We start from the raw sequence: 15228 nt of genomic DNA, 5'->3' as shown, positions 1-15228 counted from the left end.
CTTTTCGGAACCCAGCTTTGCTAGGGAAAAGTGGTGTCATCCGAAACCCGAACTGCTTTACCTGGGAAAAGGGGAGGCAGGTGCAGCCTAATGAGTCTGGGAGGACACCAGGGCCTAGGGCAGCTTTGGAGCTGGCAGCTGCTTGTATTTACAAATAGGAGCGAGAGGGCAAGTTTCCAGAGCGAGACGCTGCCCAAGGAGGCTGGGAGTTCACACCAGCCACCTCCAGACCAAGACCTAACTGAATAATAGCACACCACCGGCAAACGCTCATGGGCTAATGAGCCACCAAATGTGAGTCAATTAAAAACTAATCAGGGTGTCAAAATGTAGCATCTCATTAATAGAGCAAGGGCTTTTTAATTTTTTTTAACCTAGGAAAAGTACTGCTTCTTCTAATAAAAGTCGAAGATAAGGATTGGGCATTTCTCCCTGGGAACTGTGCAGGTTAAATATGTTCTGTGGTTAAGGATTTTCTCTCTCACAGATAAGGCCCGGCTTGATAATTAACCGAACTGCTAGTCAAGGGAATAAAATCGGCATTGTTGGATTAAGCCCCTCTCAAAGAGGAGCAAGCGCTGTCTTCACTGCTCCAACAGACGTGGCCAACATGGCTGAATACGCATTCCCAGAGTGATTCTTTCCGTTGTCAAAAAGTTGGCGCCCTCAAGTCCAGACGAGCATTGAGATGCCTCAAAACCAGAAGGAAGACAAAAGCAGAAGAGGCCACCAGCATCTCGAGTCTTAACTGCATTCATGTTGTCAATTAGTAACAGGTGGGCATTCCCAGTGACAAAGAGGCAGCTTCGTGACGGGCGCTGACTCACCTTCTGCAGACAGCCCCTGAATGTTTATTCCCTTAGCTGCCAGGAAGTTCAAGCAGGCATCTATGTTTTCAATCTAGGAGGAAAAAAAAAACACAACAACATACACTCAGTAAACGTTCAGCCTTCTCCAGAGCCACCTCTCCTTAGACGCAAAGTGCCATGTCAGGGAGAGAGGGTTCCCTGTGCTTTCGCTGAGGTTCTTGACATGGAACAACAGAAGGACAGGAATGGATGCAGGTCAGGACTCTCCTGTGTCTGTACTTGCACAGGAAGAGGTTACCTAATATCCAACCACACAGAGCCAAATGTCGGGGCCTCGGATGGCTCACAGCTGCCAAAAATAACCGGGGTGGAACCGGAGCTCCCATGCTGATCAACGTCGCCGGCGCAATCCTGAAAATTTGAGCAGCTGCCAGACACACGGAGGTGGGGACGAGGTTAGGAGACCCACCCGTCTACCAGCAGCTGGGAGAAATTTCTAGCTGCCAACGCAGCAGGCGGTCAAATGTACAAACGTGAACGGGAGTTTCAGCAGGAATCTGGGTAGTGTTTACTCACAAAGTTCTCAGGAGGGCAGGCATCGCAGGGGACCAGGGAGGGCTGCGACCTGGCTAAACCCCTCTGGCCCTCTGTGTTTTCTGGGGCAAGAAGGGGCCCATGGGGCAGAGACCGGGAGGCCTCCCACCTTTGACAGGGCTGATGCCATGGTCAAGGGTGAGCCAATGTCCAGCCCGCACACAAAAAAACAATTAGGTCATTCCCAAAGGTTAGATTCAACTTCAGTTGTCAGGGCTAATTATGTTTTGGTCTACGGGAAGATGTTCGGGCTTGATTAACGTCAATGGTGACCACGAGTGAAAGAAACTGCCTTTGACGTGACACAGGGTCTTTGAATTTCCCACCACTGCCATTTCACAGTGGAGATCCCCCACCTCCCCAACCACCTGACACCCACCTGACTTCCCAGGTACCTGACCTCCCAGCATTCTTAAGAACCCAAACCAGTATTTAATTCATGGAATTTGTTTTTCATTAATAAATGACTGTGCTGTGTTTCACGGTGTACATGTGACCTTTTTCCTTTCCTGTCCCCGAGCAATATTCTGACGGCTCCTTCACAGCCAGAGAGTGAGGTGTCTGCATGTTACCAGCTCTAGTGGGAGTAGAGTCTGTTCCAGTCTTCTAGCGGTCTTCCTGAAGGTCACGTCCCCCTCCCTGACCCTGGCACTTTCCTTCTCAATCTTCACATCTCCCAAATGCTTTACATTAAGCTTTGGCATACTTAAATAAAACTGGACCTGTTTTAGAAGAATCCCTCAACCCTGAGTGTGTGGTGGCCCCATCCTGGTCTTTTCTAGCTCAGGCTTGCTCCCATCTCTTTCCCAGGCTCCAGCGCACTGCAAGGAAACATTTTCTCATCTCAAGGAAAAGGGGCAGAAGGCAATTTCCTGAAAACTAAATAAATGCTGATGCTATGGGTTACCCCTGCCACCACCACAGAACATCACTTCTACAGAGAGGGAGGAAGAGTAAGATTGCTTTTAACTCTCCATTCTTTTGGAGAGTTAAAAGCCCAGAATGGCTGACAATGACAGCCAGGTGCTTCCATCTTGGAGGGAGGGGGCAGGGGACGAGGGAAGAGTATGGCTAGAAGTCCCCGTGGAAGGTGTTTTGGAGCAATTTGCTTCTATTTGTAAGGATAATAAAAATTACACCTCAATGGTATTTTACCCTATGACAAAATCCAGATTTTGAGAACATAATTACCAGTCCTCATTTATGCTATTGAAGACTGTGGTAATAGGCCAAAATGACTCAAAAGGACGTGTCACCCCCACAAAGAGGCACTAATATTTAAATCAGGTAAAATTATAAAATTCCTCTTCTACCCCTTGTCTCTTCCTACAATCCTATTTCTTTAATATATTATTGTGCCCTTAGCCGATAAACGAGGCTTTGGCAATGATGTTCCCATAGAAAATGAGAAAAACAAAAAGCTGACCACTCCTGAATCTGTTCATGCAAAAAAATAAAACAGTCCACCCGACGTTATCCCAGCACGTGTCATGAAAATGGACTGACCTGGGCGAAGTGTATTCACCGACAGTGCAGCTGTGCGACAATAAACCAAAAGACACCCACTGGCCTGCTCAGGGAAAACCCTGCTCTGCTTCCACATTGTAATCTGTAGAAATAGCCTTCCAGGAACATAAAGAGCATTTACTTGCCCCATTCATGGAGCATTTGACACGTCTCCTTTAAAGTGTACAGTCATTTCTCCTTGCAAGGCTACCCTTGGCATACTTCATCTCAGCCACCCACTGGGCTTTCTTTTAATGTTAAAATCTACTGAAGCAATGGATAATTATAAAGAAGTTACCTAGAATCCTTTTCTCCTCCTGTTGATTTTAAAGCCCTGTTATTCTTTCAACGAATTTCATAATTTAGATCAGTAGTTCCCCATTGGGTGGGGGAGAGCAGGAGAGAAGGGGCAAGAATTTTGTCCCTCAAGCGACTAGTGACAATGTCTGGCAGCACTCTGGGTTGTCACGACAGGGGTGGGGGTAGGTGGGGACCTCCTCCTGGCATCTAGTGGGTAGAGGCCAAGGATGCTGCTGAACACACTACATTGCACAGGACAGCCCCCACAACACAGGATTATCCAATCCAAAATGTCAACAGGGCCAAGACTGATGCACCTGAGCGACATGATCCTTTTAGTCATGCATCCAATGAACACAAGAGTCAGCACTTCTGCTCCAGGCCAGGCACGGTTCTCGGTCCTCTTGATGGTGATGGTCCGGAGTCCTCCCCCCTGTCCAGGAGCCCATGTTTATCTGATGCTTCTCTTTGGGGCTCACAGACACATTCGATGCACACCCCTACCTCTATCCTCTTCAGGGAGAACCAGAGCATATAAACAGGGAAGCGTGAGGACCTTCCCTCGTTAGGTGAAGAGAAGAGGTGCTTTTTCCTGAAGAAACAGGAGCAGCACACACATGGCCAGGCTGCACTCCCTGAAAATGTTAAAACCAGAAACAAGAACTTGGGGCATCACTTAAAAGACAATTCATATGCCCATCAAGAGCCTTGAGTTTTCTTTCCCCTCTACTATGCTCACAGGAGGAGCTCAGAAAACATTCCTGAGTCTCAAATCCACTCTTTAATAACGCTCTGTGGAGGTTAAAAATCACTCCTGACGAGGCGGCCGAGACCCATGCGCTTTTCATCTGCACCCCAGGAAGACAGCGGAGCCGGGAAGCGGAGCTGGGTCAGATGTGAATTCCAACCTCCAGCTTCACTTGGAACGAGATCAGAAGGCAAGAAGGTTTCTTTGATCCAGGCTCTCTTGTGATTAAAATTCACCTTAAGGTTTCCTTCCAAATACTGTCCAGGTAAACCACCCATCTTCATGTCCCATTGAGACTGCAAGCGGCCACCAACTCTGGGAGGGGAACGACCGGGTGGCAGGAGCCCAGACCTCACCACAGCACAAGGGTGTCCCTGGACCTCTCTCTACCAAGGCTCATGTGTGATCCAGACACACAGTGCGAGATGAAGACCGGGTCAACACAGGGAGGCAGAGCAAAGGAAAAGACTCTGAACCAGCAAAGTATGTAAATACAGCCAAGGCTGTTCATTAACACACAGCGGCCAATATAAACTGCTTTCCAAAATTAGCTGAAGAAATCTGTGCTAACTTGGACATTCCAGGGGTGCCGAGGGGGGCAGGGCGAGAAGGCTGCTGTAGTTGTTGCCATAGCTCTGGGTTGGAGTCCCTGACGTTCACGGCCCTAGCTGGGGTGGAAGCCTGGCGCCCAGAAGTGGGACCACAGTGTGGCTCAGAGACCCTGGGAGCAGACAGATGCTGGACGAATGAGGGAGAGTTAGGGTTTAGACCAAGACCAAGGTGCACCTCCCAGGGCTTCCCTTTGTTTGGTCCCACATGTGGCCTCCACCCCATGCGGTCTGTGAACACCCAAAAGCAAACACCTGCAATGAAGCCATTCTCCCAGTCTCAGCCAGAGTCTCCATCCCAAAGGTGAAGAGTTTCTCAACGGTCTCTGAACGTCAGACTTGGCAGAGCGCCTCCCATGGACTACGTATGCTGTAGCCTTTGTCTCCCACACCCAGACGTAGACCTCCACCCACCACAGTCAGAGAGCAAGGGAAATCAAAACAAATGCCAAACTACTGGAAAGAGAAGAGGGGACAGGAGGCAAATGGAAAACTTCACATTTCAACCCTGATGACGGCTAGACTGGGTCTCATGATAACGTACGACATGCAGACCTCGGAAGCACTGCTGTGTAGCTCCTCGGGAGCTTGGAGACTGATCAAATACCATCTGTTGTGGCAGTTGTCATGGCAGCGTTTTTCCCTGAATACCAGTGTAGCTGAGTGCAAAGCGCGTGAAAATGGTGGATGCAAATGAAGGCCGCCTCTATCGGCAACACCGCAGCCCAGGGAAGATGGGGCTCCGGACACTGAGTAAAAGGGGTACCGGGTTTTGAGTTAAGAGTTTCTCACTGGGGCTTCCCTTGGAGACCTTCAACCTGGGAGGATGAAACTGAGAGGGGAGGCAAACAGCTGCTGAACTGAAGCTAGACTTTTTTGTTTTTTAAATCATGAAATGCTTCAATCCTCTGCAATGGGAGATCTGGACCCTGCCAACGATGGGGAGTTCTGGGGACTTGGAAAGCACAGTGTAGAGTCTTCATAAGCCTCGCAGACCAATTCGAACAACTTTCTTCTAGATGTGTGTGTGATCCCCACACCTGATACTGTGACTTGCCAACGATAATAATGATCATTTATTCATTCATCCACTTCATCTACATTTACTGAGCACCTACTGGGTGTCAGACAGTGTGCGGGTACTGGGTATACGAGGGTGAATAAAACAGACCTAATCGCCACTTTGGAGAGCCTACAGTCTGGTATAGGGAACTGACATAAAATAAACAGTGCACAAATAACATCTGTCATGTATTACAAGACTTGCTCTAACCTGGGGTACAGGGATCAGGTGAGAATTTCTTAAGGAAGAGAGAGCAAGTTCGTCCACAGAGATAGGGCTTTTTGTCTGTTCTATTCACTGATGTAGCCCCAAACCCCTAAAATAGCATGGAACGCATCATAGGTACTGGAGAATATTTGTTGACAGAAAGGGAATTTGAGCCTAGACTTAAGAGTTCGCTGGGAATCCAGAGTGGGAAGAAAAGAACGTACCCATCATAGGAAACCCAATGCTTGAGAGCTTCCAGGCAGAATGCAATGCACCACATCTGGGAACCAAAAGAAAGTCTACGCGACTGGGGACCAGCGGGCATTGAAGAGCAATAGAGATGACACGGAGCAAGAGCACAGGGCTGGCCACAGGGGCTGCACTCAGGAGCTGACACGGTGAAGGAGAGAAGGCAAGGGTCCTTCCAGTTCTTAGGGAAGCCCTGTCACTGCCCCATTACCATGGCAACAGCAGGGAGACCAGGCCCTTCCCATTGGAAAGCCCAAGGATGCCAGGGATGGCTGAAACAGCGGAGGTGGGGCTGCAGAGACATCCGGGCTGGGCACGGAGTCAGAGGGGAACGGAAAGGGAATGTCGGCCTCTGTGGTCACGTGCGCTAGGGAGGTCTGTTTCGTATCTAACCCTTCTGACACTCCTTCCTCTGGCTCTTTCCAAAAATAAATATAGAGAAGAAGAAAAATGGAAATTTGATCACGAAACCAAACCAAAAAGCAAAACATACTTCAGAGAAATGCCCTCCTACATGCCTGTCTCCCCAGAGTTATCTGTCTCCTTCCTCTGCATTCCTAGGGGCCACGACCCGATGCACAACGTGCCCAGCTTTTTGAGGGGGAGGCATCCACCTGTGCCAGCATCATCAAAGGATTGCACGGGCCCCAGTGTGGAAGCTGTGGAACCCCTGGGACAGAGCAGGCAAGGTGTGGATACTGCAGCTGTAATCTTAGACAGGCGCCCCCAAATAAAATAAAGCACAGCGGCGTTTCAAACTCTCTAGGTGAGGGCCTGTGTGGTAAGCCCCACAGGCTGCCACTTGCCTGGCGGAGGCTTAAAGCCATGTGTCCAGCAGTACAAGGGGTTCCAGACCTTTGACCCAGCTTGTGCCAGCGGAGCGTCAAAGCTCCCAGCCAGTCAGCTGGAGCTCTCTCGGTGGCTTTGGAGCCGAAAGCTTAAGTAAGAGCGTGGGACTCGGGCTGGAGGGGGCTGGAGTCCCTCTGTCCAGCCTGTTTCTCCTGCTGCTTTAATGCCTTGCCCAGCTCCTCCGACTTGGCAATGCCGGGCACCTTATCTTTTCTAGTATTTATAACTTCAGCTTTCTAACACTGTGGTCAAAAATTCCTTTCAAAAAAGCTCTGTAGGAGTCTCTCTGCTGTTACAGCAAATGGGTAAGTCCATATGGGTACCAAGAAAAAAAAAACTCTCTAAAGGAGAAAAAAATTAAAAACAAGAATCTCAAATTCCTCCAGTGACTATCTTTCCAACTGCCTAGAATATTTCATTTTCCTGTTATTTTCTGACTTCTCAATTTTTCCCCTGAAGCAAAGAGAGAAATCTGGGCAGAGGGCTATAACTAAAGGAGCAGAAGCCAGTCCCTATTTTGGAGGCTCCCATAATACACCCTCAGGGTTGCACCCTGCAGAGGGTCCCCTTTTAGACAGTCATTCAGGGGAGAAAACGCCCCTGGGGATCCACACCGTCAGAGAGGCCCAGTGGACGCCTCCGTGTGCGTTCACTCGCTGTACCATTCCGAGCATCTTTCCTCCTGTTAACACCTGTAGAGTAAGGACCCGTAACTTCCTAGCATCCTCCAAAGGGGCTGTTCCAAGCTGAGGCCTCGAAATGAGCCGCTGGACACAAATGCTAAAGGGGGGTGAATAAGTTAAGGAATGATACTTAAAAGATATAACCCAGGCTTGGGGGGGGCAGAAAAATCTCGGTTCAAATCCCGATTCGGCCGTTTACTAAATCGTGATCCTCTGCAAGTTGGCGAAACTGTAGAACGGGCTTTACAACACCCCATCCGTAGGGTAGAAGTTGTCACCAGGGGGGATGATCTATGTGTGACGCTGAGAAAGGGTCCAATAATGGGCAGTTTTTGTTACCGTATTGTCACTTTTGACATGAACGTCACAGGGGAATAGCCCCAAGGCCACAACATGCCCAAAGCTGTGTGTGGGGTGGGCCCTGGGAAAAGAGAACTAGACCGGCTTCTCCGGGCTGCCTTCCCTGTCCTGCTCCCAGCTTTCCCCTCAGGCCCAGCTACCAGGACTCTGGGATTTTCCATCACTCGATGTCATGCCTGCCCCTAACCAACCCTCTCTCTCTCCATTAAAAAATTTTTTTAATTTACAAATAGAAAGGGGGAAGGGAGGAAGAAAGAGAGGGAGAGAAACACCAATGTGAAAAAGAAACACTGAGAAACATCAATTGGCTGCCTCTCGTACATATCCTGACCGGGGACTAAACCTGCAACCCAGACATGTGCCCTGACTGGGAATCAAACCTGCAACCTTTTGCTTTCCAGGACAATGTCCAACTAACTAAGCCACACCGGTCCCCTTCACCCCAAGGCAGAAGGAACTGCTACAGGCTTTCTGAATGTTACCTCTTCCCAGGGGTACTTATATTCCATCACAATTATTATCTGTTGAAAAAAATAGGGACTTTGCCCTCCACACCAGATTCTGGTTTCCTTAAAGATTGTCCATAAAACCCTAGAAAATTATTCATTGCTTCTAGTCTCGAATTTGGGTTGGCACATATTAAGGGTCTAGAAGTTTACACAGAGCTTTAAAAAGACCCTTTCCTCACACAGTTCCGTGATGGCAGAATACCAGACATCACTGGCCTTTCCTGAAAGCGAAGACCGTTAGGGAGCTGTGACATGCTGAGACTTGCTGCGTTATCCGACACCAGAACTAAGAATGGGTGCCTTGTAGCTGAAGTAAATTTTAACCCTGTCGGAATCGGCTCTCACTGTCCAAAAAGCTTTCTGGTCAGAGTATCCACTATCAAGTTACATAAGACCTTAGACAAGTAGTTTTGTTAAGAAGAAATTTTTGTTTTCTTGCAAAAATACTTTGGCTTTACCTTCAAAGGTGCTTCCCAACTCATTCCAACTTTAATGAGAAAACCTGACCCGTGGACCTCAAACATACGGCTGCCTCCTGAACCAGAGGGAGAGGCACCTACTGGAGAATCTCACCCAGGAACTAGCTAGAACTTGGTAATCTCATTCATTCCTTGAAAAACAATGAAAGAACATTTAGTCTCTTGCAGGCCCTGCTCTAGGGGAGGGGGAAACAGTGGTCACAGGACAGCGTAGTCACCCCTCCCTCATCCCAGCAGACAGCCTCCTGGGACGGGCTCACCATAAGCAGGCGTCACCCCACCAAACCGAGCTCACGAAAGTGCCAACTGACACCTATCAACTCACCTGCTGAAAAGCCTGACACCGACTCACTATGCTCTTTTCAGAAGGGCTGGGTTCTTTCGGAATCCTTGCCACATGTACACGCTGAAATCCACAAGCCACCACAAAGTCTTCCAGAGGCAGCAGCATATAAATGCCAAACAAAACAGAACAGCAGATCCTTGATATTCCTCAGAGAGCAGTGAATCCTCAATTTTGGAAAGACCACTAGAACATGTCATTTCACCCACAAAACAAATACACATAAAGGAACAGAGTAATGGGGTCATCTGCAGATGAAGGCCAAGAGCGAGATATGCTCACCCGCGTGGTGACTAGTTCCCACACACAAGCCTTCTGCGATCCAGTTTTGTGGCTCGGCCAGATTGTTAAGGTCGGTAGCATGTGGTTCTCTTGGGTTGCTCTCAAGTGGTCCATCCCTGGGTTTCAACCCTACAATTCCACAGCCAGGAGGGTACAGAGGTGCCAGGCACGTCCCCAAAGCACTGCTGACCAGGAAAGCAAGGCCAAGCAGGTAAGTCAACACTCAGTCCCAACACTCAGGTAAGTTCAACACTCAGTCCCAAATCCTGCAGGACACTGGCTCCCAAGGTGGTGACGGCTGGCATGAAGGAGGCTGCCCTCCGCCCCTATGCCTGTGTTCGCCCCCCTGTCGTGTTCCTTTCTGCAGGAGCTCCAACTCAGAAACCGCCCTTCTCTTTTCTCTCCAATTCCTGCTGTTCCTAGCAAGAAGGAGGTGATTATTCCATGCCACGCTCATTCCAGGACATCTCACACACATTACCTCTATCAATTTCAAACGCTGCTGGTACGCATGGCTATCACACTGCATTCTAGACCACTTGGTAAGAATCTGCCAAAATGGCAGATTTTGCAAGTAGTACACAAAGTACTTTATACCAAGAAACGAGACTCGGCAAATAGTTCCAAGTTCTAAAATCTGTGACCAAGGCAAAAAGTCACATGCTAACCAAATCAGAAATTATACAATATTAAATTAAGACTATTAACATTAAATAGTTCTCAGCTCTGCTTCCTGCCACAGCCCGCATGTCCGAGGCGTGGTCCAAGTCCACGGGCAGAGAACAAACTAGACAAGGAAGGTCTCTATTACAGAATGTCCTCAAGCTTTCCACAGCTACAAGGTACCTAATCCACCCGTGAAGGAACAGTTACAATGTTTCACTTGTCATGCAATGCTAAGCCTGGCCACGATTTCTGTCTTTGACAAATATGCAGCCGAACCAGATAAAATTGCGGCTTTGGTGAGTAAAAAAGTAGCTAGATATTGGTTATTTCATAGCGTTCTAGCTGGAGACCAAGGTATTAGGAAGACACCCTCCTCCTATAGTCACTGCTGGGTGACTATGAAAACAGAACACTTCACAGCCATTTATAAAACGAAGCATCAGTAAATCCTGAAAAACCTCTGCAAGTGTCTCTCAAAGGAGCCTCACAAGCCTGATGATGATATAGAAGAAAAGATCAAATCCAAAGAGACATTCCATCCACGCGCTAACCCCTGAAGGCCCTTTGCTTTAGCTTTAGTTAGGGTTTCTTCTGCACCACCCCTTAGAGAAGTAGATGGGGCACAGGGAAGGCTTTAATTCTAGGTTGATTCATCTCAAAACCTCCATGAACGGTAACAGACTATCCTTCGCTAGTGAAGAAAACCCAGGCTGCACACCCCTCTCCTTCTGCCTTTCTGTTCCTTCAGGGGAAAGGGCAAGAAAGCTGAGATTTGGATCTGGCTCTGCTGCCCATCCAAACCTATATCCCCGCTACCACGCTCCCTCCAGTGTGGGCATCCCTCTGACCCACCGAATATATCCCGTAGGGGAAGCCAACTCATACCAAAGAGTTACCCTGTGCATTGGGACTGAGATATTTTAATGGGGGAGAGGGAAATTAGAGATTTCACAGGAGCAGAGGTGAAGTCTGGGAAACCGTGGATTTCTCAGGGTTTCCTGTCCGTCTTTGGGCGAGATACTCAACTCCCCTGAGCCTCAGCTTTCTTTTCAGCAGAATGGGGATATTGATTCCTTTCTTGAAAACCTGATAGAAGCCTCACGAGAAAGTAGTGTTTGCACTCTTAAAAAAAACAAAGCCCTGGGCTAAATTCTTCCTTTCCCATACATTGTGTTTTTTCCCCATACATTATTATTTCAGTTCATTTCCACCACTTGAGAAGGCAGACGGTGTCTACCTTCCTCGTCACCCTCCAGATGGGGCAATGGAGGTACAAGGTGCCTTCCTAAAACTGCAGTCATTAAATGGCAGAATGGGAATTTGAACACTTAATAGAAAGTGCCTTAAAGCTATAAATGCATGGAATTGACAAAGAACAAGAGCTTCACTAATGCCGAGGAAGAGAAACACAACCACTGTTTAGTCATGTCTCTTGCCCCAGTCCTTCCGCAATGTGGCACCTAGCCAGTCCAACCAAGCCAAGCCAACCTTTACATCAAAAGGACACTTCACTGAGGAACAAGTGACTTCTCACACATCCTTCTGAGCATGTTTTGTGTAAGATACTTGTGAACACACATTCATTTACAGTGTTTTACATCTTTAGATGCAGGAGGAAATATTTAAAGCAATATAAACATTGAAAGGCACTGTTTCAAAGTCAAAATGTTCCCAAAACAGTATCTTTCAAACCACCATGTCAGTGCTTAGGATTTCTGTGGAAGTTACTTGCAGGAATACAATAGTTTGGAGCAGAAAAACCTCAAATGTGTGCAAGGGGGCAGACAGATAACAAATGACTAAAATGGGCTGGGTGTAAGGCAACAGGGAATGGTAGGGAACATGACAAACACGCCTACCCAAGGGTGTCCAACCTTTTGGCATCTCTGGGCCACAATGGAAGAAGAAGAGCTGTCTTGGGCCACACATTAAATACATTGTGACATGGGCCCTGGCTGGTGTAGCTCAGTGGTTGACCACGGACCTGAGAACCAAAAGGTCACCAGTTCAATTCCCAGTTAGGGCACATGCCTGGGTTGCAAGCTGGGTCCCCAGCGGAAGGTGTGTTAGAGGCAACCACACACTGATGTTTCTCTCCCTCTCTTTCTCCTTCCCTTCCCTTCTCTCTAAAAATAAATAAATAAAATCTTTTAAAAAAATGCATTGTTCCAGCCAAGATGAAGGCTTAGGTGGAAATACTGTGCCTCCTCGCACAAACAAATTTAAGGACAACAAAGATTTAGAAACAAAAACACAACCAGAACAGAGAGAAACCTGAATTGTGTAGAAGTCTGACAATGAACCATTCATTCAGACCGGTAAGAGGGACGAAGTTGGTGGCCAGTGGAGAGGGGTCGCAGCAGGAAAAAGTGGTGGCTGGAGGACCCGGGTGCATAGGTGGCACAGGGCTAGCGGACCCCAGGCATGGGGAGGAAACGAGCAGACCCAGTGAGGTGCGCAAGGCAGCTGGCTGACCGTGTACACACATTCACACTCAGATAAACCAGGCAAAGGAACGAGCAGTGAGACAGACTGTGCAACCCAAGGCCCCAGTGATATGGAAATAAAGCCTAAAAGCACTGACTGAAAAAACTGGCGAGGGTTGAGGTGCCGGGAGAGACTCCCAGCCTCACAGGAGAGTTCACTGGAGAGACACACAGGGTCTTAAAACATACACAGGCCCACCCACCCAGGAAGAAGCATCAGAAGGGCCCAATTTGCTTGTGGGAAACCGCAGACGGGACTGAAATCCGAGAGAGCGGAACAAGCGCCATTGGTCCCTCTCTATCCCCACCCCCACTTACAGCATCACAACCCAGCCACTGGGTTGCCCCACCCTGGTGAACACCTAAGGCTCTGCCCCTCATATGTAACAGGTATGACCTGATAAAAAAAAGCCTCAAAAGGAAGAACAGATCAAAGCCCCAGAGCCAATACATCTAAGCAACCAAGAGATAGCCAGCCTATCAGATGCACAGTTCAAAACACTGGTGATCAGGATGCTCACAGAATTGGTTGATTTTAGTCACAAATTAAATGAAAAAATGAAGGCTACACTAAGTGAAATGAAGAAAAATGCACAGGGAACCAATAGTGATGGAAAGGAAACTGGGACTCAAATCAGTGGAGTGGACCAGAAGGAAGAAAGAAACAACCAAAAAGAAAAGAAGGAAGAAACAAGAATTCAAAAAAATGAGAAGAGGCTTAGGAACCTCCAGGGCATCTTGAAACATTCCAACACCCGAATTATAGGGGTATCAGAAGGGGAAGAGAAACAGCAACAAATGAAAAACTCAAGCAAACAAATAATAAAGGAGAACTTCCCCAATCTGGCGAAGGAAATAGACTTGCAGGAAGTCCAGAAAGCTCAGAAAGTCCCAAAGAATTTAGACCCAAGAAGGAACACACCAAGGCACATCATAATTACATTACCCAAGATTAAATGAAGGAGAGAATTCTAGAAGCAGCAAGAGATAAGGGGACAGTCACCTACAAAGGAGTTCCCATCAGACTGTCAGCTGATTTCTCAAAAGAGACCTTACAGGCAAGAAGGGGCTGGAAAGAAATATTCCAACTCATGAAATCCAAATACCTACATCCAAGATTGCTCTATCCAGCAAAGCTTTCATTTACAATGGAAGGACAGATAAAATGCTTCTCAGATAAGAACAAGTTCAAGGAGCTCATCATCACCAAGCCCTTATTATATGAAATGTTAAAGGGACTTATCTAAGAAAAAGAAGATAAAAAATATGAATGGTGGAAGGACAGCAAACTCACAGTTATTAACAACCATACCTAAAACAAAAGCAAATTAAGCAAACAACTAGAACAGGAACAGAATCACAGAAATGGAGATCATATGGAGGGTTAGAAACAGGGGAGTGGGAGGAGGAGAAGGGGGGAGAAGGTACAGAGAATAAGTAGCATAGACAGTGGAGAGGGCAATAGTAGTGTGGGAAATGTAGAAACTAAAGAACTTATGACACATGGACATGAACTAAAGGGGGGGAATGTGAGGGGGAGGGGGTGTGCAGGGTGGAGGGGAATGAAGGGGGAAATGGGACAACTGTAAGAAAAAATACATTGTGACACAGAATCGTAAGAAAAAATTCATACTGTTTTAAGAAAATTTACAATTTGGTATTGGGCGGCCTTCATAGCTTTCCTGGGCCATGTGTGGGCTGCGGGCCACGGGCCGGACACCCCTGCTGCACCTACCTAAAGGGCCAGCTGCTGCTCAGTTTTCACCAACTTTTGCTTGGGAAGTGACACCCTGGTATTGCCAGATCATCATGTCCTTTCTTTAAAAGCTGCACGATCAATTTTTAGGAGGTACAGAGATTTTCATCTACTTTCTGGTAGATGACCTTCCACCAGAAGACCTTCTGGGACCTGAACTAAGCTTGTGGCCACCATTGTCCACCTTTTGCTTCAGTGAGCACCCTGGCTCACCCATTCACCTACCAGCTGGTTTCTAACCCGCAGATGCCATGGGCCAATGGTGCCTCACCAAAGTGCAAGCAGGAATTCATCACTAATTGTGTTTCATGAAAAAATGAAAAACAAACACATAGATGGAGGACACCCCTCTGATGTGAGGCTGAAACATAAGAACCCCAGGAAGACATATGCAGGGAGGTGGATCCCAGCATGAGGCCCAGATGGCTTATATATTAAACCACAATCTACATGGATATAAATCACCATCCAATTTCTCTTTCAGTTCAAGATTTGTAGCTAGTCTTCCCCCAACCATCCTCACATTTGCTAAGTTTTTGAACCTCATAGAGTACCACGATGCCACTCACAACACTTCAGTCCCCAGGTAGGTGTGACGGGAACTTCTTCAGCAAATATTCACCCAGCATCCACCAGGTGCCAGGCAGTGTGGGCAGACAGACACATGTGACCACATCCTCAAAGATGTTAATGTCTAGTGGGATACAGGCACTTAAATACAATGTGCTAAA

At 47.6% G+C, this 15228-nt stretch overlaps 1 protein-coding gene across 5 annotated transcripts in view; it reads right to left on the bottom strand.

The window, feature by feature from the left end:
* The window catches only part of NAV2 (neuron navigator 2), a 370498-nt gene that overhangs the window by 214677 nt on the left and 140593 nt on the right, over positions 1 to 15228 (bottom strand). For all 5 annotated transcript variants that reach the window (XM_037040376.1, XM_037040372.1, XM_037040375.1 and 2 more), the window contains exon 4: positions 828 to 900. In XM_037040376.1, coding sequence (XP_036896271.1) covers positions 828 to 900 — 73 coding nt within the window. The remainder of the gene's footprint in view (positions 1 to 827; positions 901 to 15228) is intronic.

This window comes from Sturnira hondurensis, unplaced genomic scaffold (genome assembly GCF_014824575.4).
Source record: "Sturnira hondurensis isolate 20B ecotype Veracruz unplaced genomic scaffold, ASM1482457v3 Scaffold0002638, whole genome shotgun sequence".
Taxonomy (NCBI): Eukaryota; Metazoa; Chordata; class Mammalia; order Chiroptera; family Phyllostomidae; genus Sturnira; species Sturnira hondurensis.
This window is presented reverse-complemented; position numbering and strand designations above follow the sequence as displayed.